A 22,696-nucleotide genomic window follows, 5' to 3' on the forward strand; every position below is an offset into this window, starting at 1 on the left:
TAGCAAAGACAATTATTTGAATACATGCTTGACTATCAATGAAAACACCAGTTGTTAACAAAAAATGTAAGCATGTTTGTAACAAGCATATCATCAGGCCACAAAATAATCCTGAAACAATAAATGGTTTATGCTGAGACCCAGTACATACTCATAATCTCCATAGGTATTTTGACACCGGCCGCCATTTAAGCATAGGTTTGAATTCTCGTTGCACTCATCAACGTCATCCATACAAGTCTTTCCTCGGAATCCTCGGGTACATTCACAGGTAAATCCATAGCTTGAGGACGTACATCTTCCATCATTCCGACATGGCATAGATGCACAATGATCATCTAACTCACAATATCGGCCTGAAATATGACGAAATACACACATTACACAAAACAGAACTCAGTTTCAGGAACTCCATTACCACTATCAGGGCACAACTGAACAACAATTGTTGTTTCATGTCATGCTCAGCAATATTCCAGCTATATAGTAGTCGTCCACAAAAAAATTGAATCTGAACCAGACAATCCAGTGATCAACAGCACGAGCATTGATCTACACTACTGAGATTCAATAACATCTCAACCTATTTGGTGGGTCTGATCGCCCGATGGCAATATTGGTCTCTTATGACAAGGATGGGTTGCTGAAGACCCGGAATAAAACCACCATGGGCTGTTGTCACACATACCCCTATATCCTGGCATACAGTGGCAAGTGAAGTCCGACAGGCTGTGGGTGTTGGAACAGGAACCTCCATTCTGACAGGGGGAACTGACACAGGCACTGTTGCTATCAATCATCTCACAGATAGTCCCCTGGTAGCCTGAAACCAGTGAAAACATTTGTTATTTTCTGTACATTTACTCACACAGTGGGAAGCACAATATTATTCCTTCCACGCACAACACATCCATGACTTTGATAGGTGTTTGGTTGGATTCTTGGCAAGAGCAGCTACATGCATCCTTCAATCAGTGTCCAGTAAACAACTATTAGAATTTGAGTGTAATATTGTCCACTGGCTTCAAAGGCTGTCGAAATGTTTGGTGATAGGTCAAATTGGCCATTGGATATGATCTTACTGACTGCAGAAAACCAACATAAAACAGGTACAAAACTATGTGGATGAAAGGGATTATTGTTCATAACAGTGGACAGTAACTCAATATCGAGGGGCAAAAATGGATGTGATGTTAAATTTTAAAGACACCTGATGACTATAACTTTAAAAAGGGCAATATCAACTCACTCTTCTTAAAAAAAATTCTGAAAATGGTAAAATAATGGAGTCAAGGTGAGAAGACTGTTAGTTACATGGTCTGACTTAGTCCTCCATACAACTATGATAGTGTTGACTATGAAACAAACTCATTCCTGACAGTTTGTTGCAGACAGAACAGACCTCACCTTCACTCAATGGAGACATTTTATGTTAATAAACACTTCAATGACTTTGAGTTACAAGCAAACAGAGGACTTCCTTTTCAAAACATATAAATGTAATAATTCTGTCTATACTGAAAGCTTGCATATGTATTGAAAACAAATTAGGAACCAATGACTTACCAGTGCTAATGGGAAACATCTTCTTCAAACAGTTAGGTAAAACTGCTTCACTAAACAAAGGGAGGTTACTCTTCCCTCTTTGAAAACAACTTCCATGTGACAGCTGATTAAAAAATTTCCTGTGCGACTTAAACCTTTCTCTAATTTTCTAATGTTCTAATGATGAAGGAGTAACTCCGAAACGTTGTGTTCTCACATAAAGAAGTTGATATCCATAAAAATCTTCATTCTTAACAGAAGTCTAATTTTTAAGCTGAGGCTCCTCTATTTCAAATACTGCATTACCATGCAATTAGCAATGATTATCTACTTAACATCAGCTTCTAAATAATCATAATTAAACCATGAAAACAAGTAGTGGTACTGTGAATTTCACATTGAACCAACCCATTCATCCAAAATCATCAGAGGGTAGTGGGAAAATATTGACCCATGATATTCCCTAAGGATTTGCTGTGAGTTTGTGGGTCCTATGTTGTCTTGGTTCCAAAGCAACAGGCATCCTTTCACAAAGTAGTAAGGTGATTGTAAGTCACTAGGTAACCCAAGTGCAGCGTTAAAGTAATCTAAGTAAAGGTAGCTCCTAAGAAGGAGTCCCTGTTCTGTTACTGAATCACAACTGGTGAAGCTTTGAATTCTGGTACCTTACTCTGTTCTACAAACCCCAATGGGTACAGGCATCAGCTACTGGGGAATTATTCTGCCTTAAAATTACCCATCCCAGATATCTCCAGGGTATACATTCTGTCTCCACAACACCCTGAATACATCTACAGCACAGGCCAATAAATTTATTACCTCCCTTGGCTGGCTTTTTGTCCAATCAGGTGTCTACACTGGGAAGCGGAGTGAACCAATCTCAACTTACTTTCACATTATAAATTATCTAACCAATTAAACCTGGCAGCATAAACCATGCACAGGTTCTCTGAAAGAGGTAAAAGGATTTTTAGCAGATATTTTTTTAAGTTTCAGACCTATCAAGTTGTCTGCATGATTTCTCCCAAAGCTGAATCGCACTGTGAAATAAACCTACGCAACTGCGACCGCTACCTTTGTTGACACTGGCAAGCTCAGTTGTAACAGTGGTTTAGCTGATTGGCTACTGTGAGAATACGAAATCAGCTAAGGAAGGTAATAAAATTATCGGGATCGGGCCAACCCATAAATGCATCCATGGTATATCAATGGAGATTTATACCCTGGAGATATTGAGGATGAGAATCACCAAGTGATGAAAGTGTTTGGTACTTGGGGTCTGTTTTATACTGTAATCTCCACACACCTGCTTCCTTCAAGTCTCATACACGATTCAATATATGGATTGTTCTCTTACTCAGCACTCTGACAATCCAGTGATCAACAACATGGGCATCCATCTACACAGTTGGTACAAGATGACACATGTTAATCAAGTCAGCAAGCCTGATCACCTGATCACCCCTTACAACAAGCAAGGGTTACTGAAGATCAATTCTAACCTGGATCTTCATGGGTCTACTCTATCCTGAATCATCAAGTGATGAAAATGTTGAGTGTTTGGTTTGTTCTACCTGTGATCCACACACACCTGACTGATTAAAATCTCATATATCTAAGTTTGCTCACTGAATGAGAGATTCTTCAACAAATAAATGTTTAAGTGAGTGAGTGAAAGAGTAAGTGAGTGAGTGAGATTACTTCTACACCACACTCAGCAGTATTCCAGCCATGTGGCGGCAGTCTGTTCATAATCGAGTCTGAGCCAGACAATCCAGTGATCAACAGCATTAACATCGATCTGCGCAACTGGGAACCAATGACATGTGCCAACCAAGTCAGCGAGCCTGACCACCCGATTCCGTTAGACACCTCTTACGACAAGCCTTTTATGGCCAACATGGGTTGCTGAAGGCCTTATCTACCCTGGTCCTTCATGGGTCATAAATGTTTAAAAGAAATAAATTCACCCTAAAAGTCCATAAAAAGATCAAGAAAACCAAGATCAAAAACAATTTCTGTCATAAATGTTCATTAACATTCAGTTTGGGAGTTTATAACTTGGATTAAAGAAGTATTTGGTTTTGCAGTTTTGGATGGAAATGCATCCAATGTAAATACAATAACCCTGGCTTCCTGACATCCTCAAATGATGAGTTCCTTAGAACCTTTGCCAAAAGTAGACTTCTTAGTAGCTGTGCCAAAAGTGCTGACTGACTTGTCTCCTGCCAGTAATCGCTTCATCAATCAAAGACAATTCTGTATGACTTCTTGTAATGGAACAGTTAAATATATTTTATGCAATGTTCAGAAAGTCTTACCTATTTTACACTTGCAGACACCTCTGGGTGCCTCGTCTGCTCGCTGCACGACTATACACGTACTGTTGTGCATGCAGAGATTTCGTCTGCAGGGGTTCAAATCTTGGCAGAACTCACCAACATAATCATCCGGACATCTGAAAAGACATACACAGACAAATGAACATTTTTGAGAACCGAATACATTTTTGTGCCAGGAAACTGGTTGGATAAATACCAAAATGGTAATAGTTTTTCATTCAAGAGCTGGACAATGTTTGTGGTAGGCATTCCAAAAGTTGCAGGTGTCTATATCCTTGGTTAATTATCTTCCAAATTTGTATCTCTGTTGTGAATATTGTAGTTTCCTGCCTCCACATGCTCATGTATTGTGTTGTGAAGTTTAATTTGAGTAAACAGCCAATTTTTTCTCTGTTGAGTCTATACAACTCTCTATCTCTCTCTCTCTCTCTCTCTCTCTCTCTGTGTGACAGAGAAAGAGAGAGAGAGAGAGAGACATCTTGTATCAGATCAGATTCAGATCACTTTGATAGATCAAAGAAATAATATTCAGCAAACACACATTAATTCTGTGACTGCCTAGTTCATCTTCATTTTTGAAAAATGACAAATTTGTCACAGACGTAAAAAGCCAAGGTCAAGATCACTCCAAAAATGTATATGCTTGAAATATTATTCATTGCTTGTTGAGTGATGCTATAACTGCACTCAGCAATTTTAACATCACAAAGATGGCAGCATTTAAATTAATCGAAATCCAACAATGCAGCGATTGACATCATGAGCACAAAAGTACCAAATTTGAACACACCGTCATCCACAAAAATCAATCAGAGCATCCAACTAAAATAGTCACCTCGAACAAGCACTGGTTACTGAAGACCAACCAACCATTGAGGGGATAATTTGAATTAAGCATTTGGCTTTGGGTATTTCTTTGTGATGGTCCCTAGTCTTGGGAAGTAAAAAATCAACAGAAAATGAAAAATGCTGAGTTTGACATTTGGAACTATGACACAATTACTAACTCTTTGTTGAAAGTTTTCAATTACATTTCCCACATCATCAACCAGCTTCAGCATCAATAAAACATCATGGAACTCCTTATCACAAAATAAATACCATTATCTTAAAAAAACTATAACTAAATCAAAATTCTCACATTTGTCACTAACATAAAAAATAATACAGATGTCAAGTTTGAGACAAACTGAAGGGATAATTCAGTAAGTTGCTCATAATTAGTCAATGATCAGACAAGCATACAACACAGAGAGATAACAAGCGATAAACATCTATCATTGTGGCTGGTACACATGGCCTGTCAATCAACATTGTTGATATATCATGCTTATATCAGACAGCTGAAAATTAGAAGCCATAACTATTGTCAACATGGTAAAATTTGTAAAACAGTTTTATGTAAAGGTGTTGTTAGTAGAAAGTGGTGTAGGTATCATTTTACTTATAAAAGGAAATTTTCTTTAGGCATTGTTAGATCAATAAAATGCTTTTATCTGAAGTTTGTCAGATGTAAAAACAAATACAAAATTTCCTCAGTTGGGCCTGTTACAAGGTTCTCTCAAGAAAAGATATCATCTTGAAATGTGCATCCCCTTTTTCTTACTATATACTGACCACGTTTTGTGAACCATACAAACGTGCGTCCATCATGCACAAATGTAGAGAATGGATGCTGTAAAAATAGTCACTGCATGCAGACATATTATTCATTGTACCCACTACACATCTAAGACTTCGCTAAGTGTTTAGTTGTTTCTTTCAGCATGCATCATTTTACCAATAAGTCCACATGATCAATGATTTACTTCAGAGTCTAAAGATATCAAAGCACACAGTTCTGTGCACCATTACATCACAGGGCCCTCATGTCACCTGCAAGGACCCTTAAAACTACTATTAGGGGTCTTTGGGACAACCAGGTTTGAATAAAGGTAAAGCCCTGCTACATAATATCCTGATTATACCTGATCACCATGCAAGAATAAGCACTGGTTGACCTTCTGTATGTTAGTTCTAATGTTCTAAGAAACAATATCTTCCCAACAGTCAATTAACACATTCTCCTAATGCCATACACATCTCAAACATTTCTCTTACACAAGCAAAATATTTAGTCAATAATGACCCTCATTTTGTACACCTGATTCTGTGCATTATCAAAATGCTACACCTTAAACAACTGGCATGTATCCAAACTCTCGATATGATGCCAAGCTTAAACAAATACCACACATAATTAGACATAAAAACCTAGATATTTGTCAAATATGATGGTGACTTTATACAGATCAATTGCAACTTGAAACACGCGGTGATGTCACCATCGTTGTGCCAGTTTTATGATTTAGAAATATTTTGGGAGTAACTTGGATTTGATGAAACACAATTTACTCCTGAATCCCAAAAGGTTTAAGACTTTATGGGTATATTTTGGTACCCACAATCTGCATCAAGAATAGGCTTCAGGCTTCTGTAGAATCAAACTTTGACTTTAGGCATGACAGGCAATCCCTTACACTTACCGGTATCCATTATGCTAACTCATGATATGAATATGGGGTTATCATTGTCAGACAAAAAGATTATGCTTGTCAGCATTAGACTTTAGGTAGCAGGAATGCTATGAGGAAAGTTACGAGATCTTAGGCTTACACGAGAGCTTTGTGAAACAGGTCCCATGCCAACAAAAGAGACCTGACATAATAGTTTGATCAGACTTGCTCACTTAGTTGAATGTCATCATATCTCAGCTGTATTATTGATGTTCAAGATGTCAATCACTGGATTGTCTGATGCAGATTTAATTTACAGACCATAATATAGCTATATTATTGCTGAGTTCAGCCTTGAACAACAAGGATTATTTCTGAAAACCATTCATTATGTTTTGACTAGGGAACAGTCCACATTGGCACAAAATGTATAGGTCTCCTGAGATTATACACAGCAAAACAACTTGTCACATTAAAACACACTGACATAGTAATAAGCAATAAGAAAACATGAAAGTGAGTGAGTTTGGTATTTACACAGCGTTTAACAGTATTCCTACAATGGCAGTGGACATAGAAAAATGCCCCAAAATTGTTATCATGTGGGGAATTGAACCCGTGCCTTTGGCCTCTCAAGACGAACCACTAGGCTACCCCATCAGCTCCTAAATGCTACCTTCAAAGACTACCTTTGCCTAACCTGTGATATTTATGCAGTCTCCAGTGCAACACCAATGAATTCATGATGTGGCGACCCAACGAAAGAAATGGTATTGAGAATATTCATGACATTCTTCAAGAATGATAGAGCAATTTCCACTGACATGACCCTCAGTCATGATACAGGTTCACAATGATCTTCTCGTAATCCCTCTAACATGCACACGAGACTAGTTCACCACCTCCAGTTCAATATGGATTATTTCAGTCCGACCACACAAGGCGTCGACTCAGTTTAATACGACATTACATGTTCCCTTCAATTCTCTGTACTGCTATGCTATTGCATAGGTGTTATTTGAGATGTTATAGGGCCAAGCAGCTTAAATGTTGAGTGAGAGAAAGAGAGAGACAGAGAGAGAGAGAGAGAGGGAGTAATATTCCAGCAGTGTCATGGCAGTGGATACCAGAAATGGGCTTCAGACAATATACCCATGTGGGAAACAAACCTGTGTCTTCAGCATGATGAACAAATGCTTTAACCACTAGGCTACACCACCCCTTTTCAAACAAAGAAATATGTAGTGTTGTTGTGCTTTGTAACCTCTCATCATCCAATTAACTACTACATCAGGAACTGGTTATTTATTATGGGAAGACTGGGGCTGGGATGGGGAGTAGTGAACAAATGGCACTGCAAACTAAGATGGTTGAGGAGAAAATGTTTAACAACCAGATGTTAAAACACAAGAAATAAGGTCGGTGATACTTTCTTGCATATGTTCAAGATCAATGTGGATTTAGTTTGTGTGACAAGTAAATGCTACATGTGTATAAAGGGGAACATGAAAATATTCTCTCTCCTTAAAAATATTACATTATTTAGTACACATTGAAAACTAAATGTTGATCAAGTGTGTGTGTTAGGACTGGGATTTGCATCATGAAAAACTCTAGTATTCACATGAAAAGCTGAAATAACTTCCCAAATTAATCGCTGTATAAGTTTATCACGCTCCCTCCAAAAACTAAATCTTGTATGACAGGAGAATATTGCAGCAGCTCAAAACATATTTGGAATATGCTTCAGAAGTTCATGAATTTGCAAACAGCTCCAAATTTAAATACTACAATCAGCAAGGGCTTGATCAAGGGGAGGTAACCCATGACTTAACTGTGGACATTTAGTCTGTTGCCCAACATCAAACACTATCTTCGACAAGAGATCAGCCAATTCACCATCCTTACACATATTTGATAGCCTCATAAGAAATGCAATCAACAGAAATGTCAGTAAAGTTTTATTCAAGCATCAGTCCACTTGGGTAAAACGTTTCTTAGTTTGCACTTACATAGAATGCTTCTTAATTTGCACAACTTACCAGTATCAAAATGTATTTGAAGTCTTGAGGAGTTACCATGGTACAAAACGTTTTGAATAGTGGGATCTGAATGGTATTCAAGAAGAAAACAACAACCAGACAAAGTCATTAATATCCCTGCAAGGGCAAAATATTTTTCGTAACTATGTCTGTGAGGTATGATTATGTCAAATGTTTTGGTATGTAGCAAAGTGAAAGGAAAGTACTGAAAGGTTTTAAATTCTGCTCCAGATTCATCTGAAATTTAGTTGAAGCCAAAACTGTTGCTATGGAAACACAAAAAAAAACAAATTTAATTCACAAATCCAAAACTACCAAAAGGCACCAAATCTTTCTATGTACAAGTTTTTTGAAGAAATATTGAATGTTTCCAAAGATATGATCCAGAAAATAAACGTGCACATATGCACAGATGGGGTCCATTTTAATAGCCTCCATAAAATGCGCTGCTCAGGGTAACAAAGAACGGTTTGGAATTTTTTGTTCCAGTGGAACCTGTGCAAGACTTCGTACCTGTATATTCAGTTATATGCAATAAAATGCAGTAAAATGTGTCTCTGCAGCAGTGAATTCTGTCAATGACATCAATCCCACTACCACTGAGCACCCTCATGTGAAGCCAGCCAGCGTCCTCTTCTGCTCAGGCATGCGCAAACCCTGGCCATCTAATACACAGACATAGCCTCTCCTGCACCATGCCCTATAAAAACACGCACGCACACAGGCACGCATGCACGCAGGCACGCACGCAGGCATGCACGCACCACTTATCAGACACATTAGTTTATGATACACACTCTGGCCCTACACGCACACACATCCTCCCAATACCCAACACAAAATGTCCAGAGCAGGTCTGACTTTGTACAAGTGGTTCCTACATAAGACATCTTCTCACACACAACAAGCCCTTTGGTGAGTCTTTAATGATAAAGAAAGAGTGGGTGTAGCTTAACATTCACATAATTCCCTGTAAATTGATTTGGGTAAATGACAGTCGAGATTTAGACTGACCAGTTTGCCACAGAACACAAAGAGTGAGGAGTGTTTCTGACAATAAGCAGATTAACACAGACATTATTTTTTCAATCTGGATTGGAAACACCCACTGGCGTTGGCAAAGCTCAAATTAATCAGACACAGAACCGCTGCCATGGAAACCAAGAAAAATCGAGGACAGAAACTTTTAGTCCTGGTCTGGTCTTAAATATGTTTGGAAAGGTGAAATCTGATATCTTACACCACATCCTGACAGGCCAACTTCCTTTGTCCCCATGTCCCAGAAAGCCACATGTGACATGTGCCGCCATTAAGCAAGCCATTTTACATTCCTCTGCAGCATCTCTGCCATATTTTCAATTTACAGTTTTTATCTAATCTGCAGATAAATATGCTGTGATTAAACAAAACTGTGACTTCCATGACTCAAGCTCAACTCTTCAGATTTACCCTCTACAAATGCAATACAATGTGAATCTAATGAGCATGTCAAACATGAATTCAACAGCTTTTCAGCAAAATTTTCACATGAATACCAGTTTAAAAGTGAGTGAGTTTGGTTCTATACCAATTTTAACAATATTCCAGCAATATCATGGTAGGGGACACCACAAATGGTCTCCACACATGGTATCCAAGTGAGGAATCAAACCCAGATTTTATGCATGATGAGCAAATGCCTTAACCACTGGTACCTCACTGCCCCACCAGAATATGAACTTCAAAAGTTCACGTTATTTTCTGAAAAACTTATTTATTGCATGATGCAATACAACAGCCTAATGTAGAGAGACCAAAGATATGAAGGTATTACACAGTTATCACAAAAATGAAATCCATAAACATAACCTGACACAGAGATTTAATAGTAGTTGCTCCTTGGAGCAGCAAACTCGGGAGAGCAAATTGTGGTGCAATAGCTGACTGGGCAACCTGTGCCCAGAACTACAGTGACCTCATAAGCATACCCACAAGGGTAATTCAACTATATTAAGAGACTACAGTGCTCTAACTGGAGGTCCTGATGTTCCTTATTATGCACCGTAACTGAAGTGCTTGGACAATCCAAATTTCCACTCTTGAACATACATTCACAATGCTCAAAACACAAAGGTCACATGTGCCCTGATTTCCAAAACTATTACATGATCATAAGGCTCAGGTAGATATTCTGTACAGTGAAAACTCTTATCTCTCACAGCATTCCCCCCAAATTTCCCACACTCGGGAACCTTGACAGCCAGAAGCAGCAGCAGCATTATTAACCTGTGAGTCACTTATCACAGAAGTATGGGCATCTCAGCCTATAGCAAGGAGTACTAAAAATAAAACCTTTCAATTATTCACAAAGCCCAAGGTTGAACCATGCCAATTTTTATATGTAACTTTATGATATAAAACTTTTCAGCGCTGGATGCATGGGAATATTACATAATGGCTCTGCCATAGCTATGGCACTGATGCTTAACAAACTGCTAGAATAATTAAGTTTCTGATTTAGAAATGAGGCTGAGGAATTAAGAAGTGAACAGAACATAAAGACAAGCAACTTTTTATGGAGAACAACTTCCTTATTGTGTAGCATTACACAGTATAATGTTTTTCTTCTGCAATTATGGTATTAACAGCGAGCATAGCTTTTGTTTGGGATGTCCCATATTTGGTTTGTCAATAAAGTCAGCACTCTTTACTTTTCTCATCAATTTCAATCGACTCTGAGGTTACTCAGCAAACAAAGTTTGTATTCATCCTCTTGCCTATCTAAGGATTGCAATTTTGATTGGACAAGTGGAAACAACAGTTCAAATTCACATAAAGGGTTCAATAAAATGATTGAGAGAAAACTTACAGCATCAAGGCTGATGCTTGTTACATGTATTACATGTATTCCAGCTGGAAGCTTGTGATGTCAGTTACATGACTGTCGGATCCAAACTTGATCACTTCACAACCAAAGACACATAGCACAAAAACTGCAGGATGTGACATCAAACAACAAAGAAATTGAACAAACATATGATGCACATTTCAGTTTAAATTACTGAATGGCACTGAGAAGCATTTTTTTCCATAAATCCTGCCCTCCCTGTCCTTCATCACACTACAATTTTTTCTTATAAGAATTCATTGCCTGAAATCTTCTCCATCCCAGAATTCACTTGAAGATGGAAACTAATCACAGAAACAATACAAACACCTCTCTACCCTTTCTGCCCCTTAAAATAAAATAGTTACCAACAAGATTGTCACTAGGTCACATAATCCTCCGTTGCAAATTATCAAATTAAATTTAAAAAGTAATAAAAATGAAGATAGTAGTTTAAGATAAAGTTAAATGCGCTTTCAAAATATGAAGCTTGGTGATGAATAGGAAAATCCAGCAACTAGTTCTTAAGACATCATGTTGACAAGCTTAACATGCAGGTGAACATGCTGAAATCATCAAAGTGTCTCCATGACCTTGAACATTAAGTCACCAAAATCTACTGGGCCCTGCACCTTCCCTAGATAAAGCTTGATGTTGAATGTTAAAAAAATCCAGGGAACATTCTTAAGGTATCTCGCTGACAAGCTTAACATGCAGCTTAACATGATGAAATCGTCAAAGTGTCACCATGACCTTGAAAATTATGTAAAGGTCACCAATATCGACTGTGCCCTTTGCCTTCCCTAGAATGAGCTTGGAGTTGAATATGAAAAAAATCCAAAGAACTGTTCTTGAGATATCTCAATGACAAGTTTAACATGCTGAAATCTTCAAAGTGTCGCCATAACCTTGAAAATTAAGTGAAGGTCACCAAAATTGACTGGGCTCTGCACCCTCCCTAAAATAAGCCCGGTCTTGCATATGAAGAAAATTCTGGGAATGGTTCTAGCAATATTTTGCTGACAAGGGTTTAAGGTTAAAGTCCCCTTGTGAACTTGAAATGAAGGTCAAGGTTAACCAAACCTGACTGAGACCAGTCTTTTACTATGATGAACCTAGGTACCAAAAGAATGTAGTGAATGATTCGTAACATATTCCAATTCGTACATACGTATGGACGGACAGAGCCTAATACCATATCCCAAGCTTCATGCTAAATGTATGGCGAGTGATAATAACCTAATTTAAAATATTGATGTCACAGGATAGGCCTTGAATTATATCCCCTCCCACTTGAATTCAACACTTGCCACTTCCATTCAGATGCAAAAAGTCATCAAACCAAAGACCCTGGATCAATTCCCCACATGCGTACTATGTGTGAATCCCATTTCTGGTTTCTCCCCCTTGTGTCATTGTTGGAATATTGCTAAAAGCACTGTAAAATCATATACACTAAGTCACTCCTTTCACCCAGCAACCACTTGGACCAGTCCTCCTCTACTGTCCACCTGGTCGCCAGATAAGGGAGGCTCACCATTTGCTATAAACATGACAAATGTAAACAGAGGTCCATGTGCTACAGTCTGCGAGGGACATGGTCAAACACCATGCCAAGCAACCATCTCAAGTGGTAACCTGGCTCAGAAGCCAAAGAACAGGTAAATCTCAGCTGCTGTCTTTCAACGGTAGATGGAGAATCACTATCATGATCTTATTAGACAGATGTTGGAGATACCTTCGACAATACAAAGACACAGACAGATATGCTTTAGGTTTTTACGGATTTCAGTAGTACTGCAATACAGAGAGTTCATTGGACTCCTGAGGTTTGTTTCTATTCTCACCATAAACTGTAACTTTATTGAAAAAAAGAACAAGGTTCCTAAATTGCTCGACAGCGATATGTCTGCAATTGGAAGGAAAACAATTCTTTAGGTTTAAATCTAAATCCAAGCCCCACTCCTTATCCAGAGTAGTATGCCATTGTTTGATGTAAAGAAAGCTCTTTGGGTCCCTTGCTAACATAATATTTGAATTGTGACATTCACCTTTCAACATTTGGGTTATGGCAGGAACTTTTATGCTTTATCTTTAACACTGCCTTAAAGCCTGGTTATGATTAACAGAGAACTGTTGCAGTTTCAAACACAGAGAACGTATGTCCTGAAGATTTGTCTCAGCATTATCTATTATGCACATCCAGTCATATTTCTACTTGCTTCACTTCATAATCAAAGTAATTTAGAAAAAGTATGCATACCAAAATGACCCAAATGAGGAGTTAGCTTAACATGTTCTGTCTCTGAAACCAAGACACTTAATCCGACATTAGAAACAAAAGGTTGCAGAACAGGGAAACAACAAGTTCCATCACATAATTGTTTATGGTATGAAGACGCCAGCATCGAATTACTGAACTTCCTCTCTCATCAGACAGTCAAAAGACAGGTGTCATATGTCAAGTGGGATGGTGAGGTAGCATTGTCGGCTAAAACTTTGCTTTTCACACTGAAGACCCGAGTTCAATTCCCTAAATGGGTACAATATGTGAACCAGACTTCTGTTGACCAAGATCTTTTATGGATAAATCTTCTTTTAATTCCTTGACACACAACATTTCAGGGTCATTTCAGACCCCTTTATCAGGTTATCCATGAAAGATTTATCCATAAAAGATTTTGGTCATACATAACAACTTTTAAATGCTGCTAAGAGACCTATTTCTGTTGTTCCCCACCATGATAATGCATAAAATCGGCATAAAACCAATATATCAAGTGACTTACATATTGGAGTCACTGAACATAGAATATTTCAGGATAAGACTTTGAAAATACTGTGGTTCAAACTCACATGCAAGTTAAAATTTAAATGCATATTTCCAACAGTGAACATGCACCAAGATCAGAAAGCTGCAAGGGAGGTCATCCTGAGAGATCAGTGCACAAGTTGCGCCCTTTGGCTCACAGCTGATCCTGCCATTAACACACTTCTATGGACAATAACACACTGTTCACCTTAATTGGCCTCGCCTTGCAATTTCAACTCAAAAACTGTGGTCTGAAGAGCAAGAGCTAGCATATGGCAACATTCCCAAGAGGACGGTTTCCAGCACAATTTCCCAGACAGAAATGATGAAAAGACAGAAATTTTCGTCTTAATCAATTCAGGATAGTAACCTGCTATTCATAGTGATACGAGAGATAACGGCCTAGTCTTTGCTAGATCAATGGTGAAATTAACATGCAATAAGCGACAATATTGTCTGGCTACACGTGTGTTATTGTAGCCGTTCCAGAAGGCTTTGTCCATCGACATGGTGCTTTGGGTACAGTCTGTTTGCAATCAATTGAAATAAACGCCTGCCTGTTAGCAAACCTTAAACAAGCATTAAATTCGCTTCTTCAGAAGCATTGAATAAAAAGCTTGGACTGCCATATCTGCTTCCTGATCAACTCACAGAACAAGAATGAGGATCAGGAAGAAAGAAAGAGTCCAACGTCAGTCATTTATTTGGGTACTTTTTTTTAAACCATTAATCTTTCATAAGCATTCTTAAAAAAGTATAACATCTTCAAAAGAAATTTTTCTTCACTTTTAAAATCAATACTTACATGTTTAACCTTCATTATTAATAAATCATTTTCATAAATATAATGTAAAGACTTTCAGTATCAGTGTACTGAATTTGACACTGATAAACCAAACTCCACCCATATGGTAAGGAGAAAGGGGCACCATGACTGGGCTGCAACCAAGTACACACACATTTCAAGTAAACACTTTAATCACAAAGCTACCTTGCAACCACTTTTCATTACTATGCAAAAGTGAAAATTAGTTTCCATTTGACAATCAAAATACGGCTTCAACTTTAACTGATAATACATCATTTGAAATCTAATTTACAAAATACTGATATATTAGTTTGCAGCAAACACATAGATACCTTACAAATTTCAAACAAATTCCTTAGATCAAAAGCCGTATTTTGAGACCACCTATAGATTAATATGCAAAAATATTCAATTACTGTGGCCACTCTTATCCTGCATAGACACTTGTCATGAAAGAGAGTTATAGTATCAAGCTTCAATAAAAGCAGAACACTATCAATCAAGCACTGGTAAATGCAGCAGCATGTCAAAGCCTGGTGCCTGGTAGCAAGCCAACAATTTGGCCACAGGCCCAGCTCGTTCCCAGTTATTTCAGCCAATCAGAGCCCTCCATACCCCATTAAAAGCGGCAGGTGCTCCAGCCCCTTGTCCCATTCTGTGTTGATAAAGTAGTGACCTAGGGCAGACTTTTATGACTATCTTCTCCCTTGTACACCATACACAATGATATAAACCAGCTTTAAGATACCCCCATTGAAAACCTATCACACTGCAGAAAGACATTCACACTCAAACAATGTGAATATTCATAACACTTTTCTGAGGTTAGGAATTTTGAAAGAAGTTTTTTCACCTGTCACAAACTCAGAATATTTCAATGAACAGAGCCAGCTTGTTCAACCATAAGGTGTGGCATAGCCAACAGGTTTCATGTCAAGAGAGTGCTCTCCCTTTCAAATTGTTATCATTCATCTCAATGTACATGTATGTGGTTACAAAAATTCAAATGACTGCACTGTAACCTTTTGAGTTTGAACAATCTAAATATACACACTATTACTCTCAGCTAGCAACCAAGTAGAGCAGTTTATCTCTCCAAAATCATTTCAACCACATCTTGGGATGGCAAAAAAGATTGACAATCAGAAATACTGTTGATGGGAATCATTATTATGAATATCAATATGAGAATTGTGTAACTGATAATGTTGTATATTAACTAGTATGCTGAAATAATTTCAAAAAGTACTCACGAAAAACATAATGTTAGATTTTATTTATGGGCCGTTGTTATTGAAGTATATCATCAGGATGGTATTTTGCTGTCATCACATGCCACTGATGGGAAATTTGTTTATTTCTTTCATATTTTTTGTTATTTTTAATGAAACCTACTTCTATATTTACCGATTTTCATTTGCCAATGATCGATCTCTTTGATCTACCTTGACAGGCAGCCCAAACTCATATGAGGATAATCAATACTTACCTCATTTTCGTAAAGACTGTCAGGTCGAAGGAGCCACTTCAGTGATCATTAGCTGGTCGATTATCACATTTAAAACATGTACAACATAAACTTCGTTATTTCACTTATCAAAAGACACTTTCTTACTTATCATCTCCCAATTCAATGAGTAAATCAACCAAGTAGAACACCAGATGAGTTTTATATGAATATCACGTATCAATAATTCAGCAATATATACAGAAATTGCAAACAAAAATAGACTTCCCAGGGATCAGACAAATGCAAAAGTAATGAATAGTTTTTGTCAGCATCATTAGGAAACAATGAAAAAAATGTTCTTCACTTTTATGAACAGTACACGATAAGTCCACATTCCCAAATGAAATTTGAGATGTCAACTTCTGTCAGTTATCTGAGGGCAATAGCTGACATATGCATGACTCAAGAGACACTCCACAATCTACTCACAAAAGATGTCATATGGTGTAAATGCCAAGGCCAAATGTACACCACAAAGAAAATCGCAACATCATTGATGATTGTAGATCTACCTTCCAAACACCACTCATGTATGTATATCATATCTGAAGTCATGACAATAACTTCAATAATGCATGAACTGACATAAACTTTGCTACACCCTTCTCCTGATTGGCAACAACACGCCAGAAAACATCACCTAGTACACTGATGATCTGACAAGATTAATCATACAGTAATTGACATAAATAGCACCCCTCAGATTACTATTCAGTAACCTTAAAATTCAATGCTGCTACTTAGTGAACCATGAAACCTTGACACTACATGTCAGTTTAATAATGAATTTAGCGGTGATACAGTTTTCTGTTAGAACTGAGCAGGAGCAGTTTTGTGACTGTTGAAACTTTTCAGTATTATCAAAACTACCCAGATCCGTAGAAATGGCTGAGTCAAGGCTCCCTTGTACCCATTCAAGAAATAGAACCTGAACCACTGATGTGACACGCGACAGCACTAACCATGAGGCTACCCCATCACCTTCTGTGTACATTGGCAAGAAGACAAAGTAACAGAGTAACAATGACTCCATCTGCTTACTGTGACCTCTATGTTAAATAACAAGATTGACTGTCTAAGGTATCATTTTACAGAGTAAAACCTAAATGTCTTCAATTTGTTTGACAGTTTTGAAAATGCTTTGCTATAGCAAGTCCCTTTCTGCTTGTTAAACCACATGAACTTGAATAATATTTTACGGTAAACAGTGTGCATTCAAGCTGAAGCAACTGATCCTATCATGTACACTGTCTATCAATATAGTCCTGATTGATTTCATTCCAGCAGACATAATGATATCACTACAAAACAAAAGTTTCCTTATCTTGTTATCAGAATCCAGTCATGTATGACGAGCGGGTAATCCCTACAGCACTACACATGCAAGGTTGATTCATCCCTGTCAAAATTTGACCCCCAGCACGAAGCATGTTACCATTTTTATATTTAATACCACAATGTGATGGGTATCGGTAGTCAGGTATTTTGAACCAGACATGTTCCTTGTGTGACTCATCAACCTGCATTAATAGTAACATAAAGTCAAACCCCACAACACCCAAGATCATTCATACTGATTATTGTATTGTGAATATTGAAAGAAACAGCAGTAAATCTTTACTGTTATGCAAATGCTTAAACCACTTAACCATCAGGATATGAACTCAACTTGGAACAAAACTGGATGAATTAGTCAAAGGAGTGTCCGATATTTGTGACAGAAACCTAGTTCTCTCCCAAATGAAAGGTTACTACTAGTATCTATAATGGTAAAGCTTTACTGGTGCGAATCAAAAAAGAAATAAATGTCAACATCGCAAAAACTCTTGGATGTTTATTCACACTAAAACCATAAACTCTCATCTTTATCATCTTGTTACACTGATGATCTCAGGATACCAACAGTCAAGTCATATCATGGCCAGTCAGACAGGTGGCTAATCATACAATAATTACACACAATCCTCATTAGATTGCTAACCCATGAAGATCCAGTTAGAATTGATCTTCAGTGACCCATGCTTGGAAAGAGTGGAGACTTGTGGGATCAGGTGGTCAGGCTCATAGACTTGATTGACACATCATATCCCAGTTGCACAGACTGATGCTCACTGAACTGTCTAGTCCATACTTGATTATGTAGAGACTTCCACCATTTAGTTAGAATATTGATGAGTGAAGTGTTAAACTAAAGTCACTCATAATATTCCTCTGACAGAAAGCATAGTGGAAGCCTATTCTATATTCCACAATAACGAAACTCCATATATCATGTATTACATCACTCTACAATGATATGAAACTCCTTTCTCTGGCTCCTGTAAGCAAGCCCACTTTTTATTCCCTGGCAATTCCTATACAGAAGTAAACTGTGATCAAACTACTCATACTATTGCAATCTTTGCTTCCTGCACTCCTCACAAAGAGCGGATCATCTTGGGCATATCTGACACATGAAGCAGGTCAAGTTTACTAGTGTTTGATATTTATCAGTCAACAATACCACTAAGACGCCCAGATAGCTGGTATCATAGCTATATAAACAATGGTCTCAAAGGGCTGATAACACAACATTCCCACACAGAAAACTTCAGGTGGCTAAGCCAGGGACTTGATGGAGCAGAAACTGAGGACCACAGCTTGAAGTGGATTATTTGAATGGCACACCTTGGGTTTGCTGGAACTTTTTATGATAACTATTGGCACTGCCAGTGATTTGAACAATGACACCTATAATTGGATACCAGAAAACTTACATGCTGGCTTTCTGAAACTGTCTTATTTTAGTTGCACACACATTGCCTAAGGAATCAAAGTGGGCACAGCTTAACCACAAGGTTAACCCTACCAATGTACAACCACACAGACAAGTTGTCAGTTTATCTCAAACTTTATTTCAACTTCTCACATTGCAAATTCTTAGAAAAGTTCAAATTATCAGGGAAACCAAGTCCTCACCTGTGCCAATTTATAATTCATACTGTTTACAATGTTTTCACATAACATTATGTATGTACACTGGTGTCCTTCAATATGTGTTATACTATTGATAAAGGGGTAACTGAGGGAGAAAAACATCTCTTCCACAGGCAGATTATAAGTCAGCCATATCCAATAAATCAAGACAGTAGTGAGAACATGTTCCAGGGTTGCCATCAATCTTGAAAATGTGGATAGAATTCATCTCTGATCCCTGGTAGCAACTTAATTCTCTCTTTAAATGGGAAATATTTTTTAATTTCACATTTACCAAAACGATTCAACTGCAAACCAGTCAATCAAAATGTAACTGTGGCACTCTTTAAATTAATCCACTACCAATGCTCCAAGCCTCCAAACTTGAACAAAACATAAGCTCGTTCACTCTGTTATCAATGGAAGAGAGCCTACATCTGTGTACTATCATGATATAGTCAAGCATCGTGGACAAAATTCAGTCACTTGCCAGAAACATGTTTTCATCCATATTTACTACTTTGTCATGTATTTGTAAGCCATTGCATGATATCAACAATTTCATTTGTAATATTATCCTATCAGAAAAGACCAGTAAATGTGCTGTCTGGAAGTCTCTGCAAGTCACCTGGTGATGGATCTCTTCCCATTCTTCCCACCGAAAACAATTTAACCACAATGGATATGAGGATCTCGTCACTGTTCTGCCAGAGAGACTGTGATAAGCACCTGGTGATTGAGCTGTAGTCACCCTCCTAACCACACATACATCCAAACAATCCAATCACAAAAGGTATGAGGACCCTGTCACTGTCCAGTCAGGTAGTCTGTCCAGGTGGAGATATGGTGTGGTCTTTTGCCTCATACCAACCCTGCATAGCTACCTACGTATGTCATTACATCCCTACATTTCAAACTGTTCACTGTGACTGATGAATAGCAATTTGATAGTTAACGTTGCAATGCTAAAAATCCTTTAATCTACTTTACATAAATTCTTTCAACATTTCAGTACAAGAACCATATACATGTCCTTCATTATGTTTCTTTCTGTGATAACAGTTTTTTCATAAGAAAAAAACATTGTTTATCCTCTCAACCTACCTAGATTGTAATTATATGGAACAAATGGATAAAAAATCAATGAAGTATACACTACATACGGTAAGAGGCTGTCGGATCCTTACAATGGACTCAGTTCTCAGCAAAGATGTCGTGATGACTGGCATTTAGTTACATATATTTATTACCTCACCTTTAATATTTGTGAAACTTATTCTATTATGTCTTTCTATTGCCATAAGCCACACACGAGCATCCTAGACAAATGCTTAGACTTTCAGTACATTTAATTTTGAAATTATTATTAACATATATACAATCAAATTAAAAATGAAAAGGAGACCCGGTGCGATGGGCAACTCAGAAGAAATCTACACTCGCCCCTTTAGGGCTTAGCAGTTGGGAAAATAAAGTGGTTCGTGGACTGTGAGACAGACTAGCAGCCCAATGGTGCAAAATCGCTATATCACCTCAGTCATCAGCTCTCTCTTTCTCTCCTTCTCTAACTCACTCATTCATTTTCCTCTACAAACAGCCTATTAAAAGATTCCAGCATGACCCTTTCAAGTATAAATCTGACCCTTTGTATGATCTCTTCAGATAATGCATAAAGGCCACCGATATGAAAAAACACATGTGGAAATACTATCAACAACACACCAGCATCATACCTCAACTTGGCGTGTCTGGACAGGATGATAACGATATGAAGGTCTTGCAGCTTCTAAATGTTACATTCATTTTCAAGTTATCATCCAAACTTTCTTTCCCCATGAAATACAAGGAGGTGAGTTTAAATGATGTCAGCTTTCTCATCAATGACAAGATAATTGTGAAACAATTTTGGATGACCTTGAGGACTCAGTTTCATTATGTTCAGAGTAGTAGTAAAGGCGAATGGGTTCATAGCAACACCGGTTGCAGGTATTCATACATGTACATGGTAAGAGTGATCATCAGGGAAATCTGGATACATCAGTGAGTAAGTTGGTGAGGTTTATACCTCTCCTCTAGCAGTATCGTGGCAGTGGTCACCAGAAATACTCAGCACCCATATGGGGAATCAAAATGCTTTACCCAAAAGGTTATTACCACCGCCCATATACTTCATGGCAGTCTAATATTCCCTCACAAACATACTCTACTATTTCAATTCCTAATGAACGTAGAGTCCTTTGAATTGCCATAAAATTGAAAAACTGTTCTCCCATCAATGACAGATGAATACAGAAATATGAAGTGGTCAATCTACTCTCCTTAAATTCAAGCCTATCAAAATGGACTTATAAATCAGATGCTTTGGTAATGGACGCAACAGACCGAAATATCGACATCAGTGAATGGAAGACCTACAACTGGAATCTAAACTCATCACCAGGGTAAGAAGGCCAGCCTGTGATTCAATGACAACACATTAACCTTCAAGTGTCTGCTGAGGCCTGTGACTCTGGAAGATAGATGAATGATCCGGTTGGGTGTAATTCTGGGCACAGACTCAGTCGATTTAGTCCGCCCTTGCTACAAGCAGGAGACCTTCTGGTTTCAGACAGTGTAATGTGTTGACATTAGTATGACTGTGAATTCATTACACATGGAGTTTTTGAAAAGTAATTCCAGATTATCTGTCTGTGACAGGAGGCTTCTGTCATAACTGTATAATCAAGTTTTCTGGATTACTTGTGCTCCTGAATATAATAAATTCTTGCTGTTCACTTCAAAGGTTCTGGCTTCACTCACTCAAGAACAGACATGTTAAGGTCATCATCTCTATTATATATCATATTATAACATGAAGAAAGTTCACACCATGATCTAGAGAGAGAGAGAGAAAGGGAGAGAGAGAGAGAGAGAGAGAGAGAGAGAGAGAGAGAGAGAGAGAGAGAGAGAGAGAGAGAGAGAGCATGTGTTAGTCAGTCCATAAGAAGAGCACACAGCCAATTCTTTCAGACACTTTACTTATTAAATGTAACCTTAGTGAGTTCATTTAGGTATTTTTCCACACAGAATTTCTCCAAATCAGGTATCCATTCCTGATGTCAAAAGCAAATATACACTACTCACGCTTTTACCAAATCATCATTACATTATTCATCATTCAAGTAAAAACAATAAAACTTCGCCAAATGTAAGTCTTTGTGAAACACATGAAAATTTAATAACTTTCAACAAATAGACTGGAATATATCTTAACAGAAATCATTCTCATCATTCTCATGCTGAGTAATGGAGCCGCATTGGAAAGTAATCTTAGCTTGACAA

General features: G+C 37.8%; 1 protein-coding gene across 3 annotated transcripts in view; it reads right to left on the minus strand.

Moving 5' to 3' along the window:
• LOC137273682 (neurogenic locus Notch protein-like) overlaps positions 1–22,696 on the minus strand; it is a 100,433-nt gene that overhangs the window by 54,747 nt on the left and 22,990 nt on the right. For all 3 annotated transcript variants that reach the window (XM_067806477.1, XM_067806476.1, XM_067806475.1), the window contains exons 3-5: positions 3,867–4,003; positions 689–823; positions 152–356 (exon numbers count right to left, since the gene is read on the minus strand). In XM_067806477.1, the coding sequence (XP_067662578.1) occupies positions 152–356; positions 689–823; positions 3,867–4,003 (477 nt within the window). The remainder of the gene's footprint in view (positions 1–151; positions 357–688; positions 824–3,866; positions 4,004–22,696) is intronic.

This window comes from Haliotis asinina, chromosome 2 (assembly GCF_037392515.1).
Source record: "Haliotis asinina isolate JCU_RB_2024 chromosome 2, JCU_Hal_asi_v2, whole genome shotgun sequence".
In the NCBI taxonomy this organism is placed as follows: domain Eukaryota; kingdom Metazoa; phylum Mollusca; class Gastropoda; order Lepetellida; family Haliotidae; genus Haliotis; species Haliotis asinina.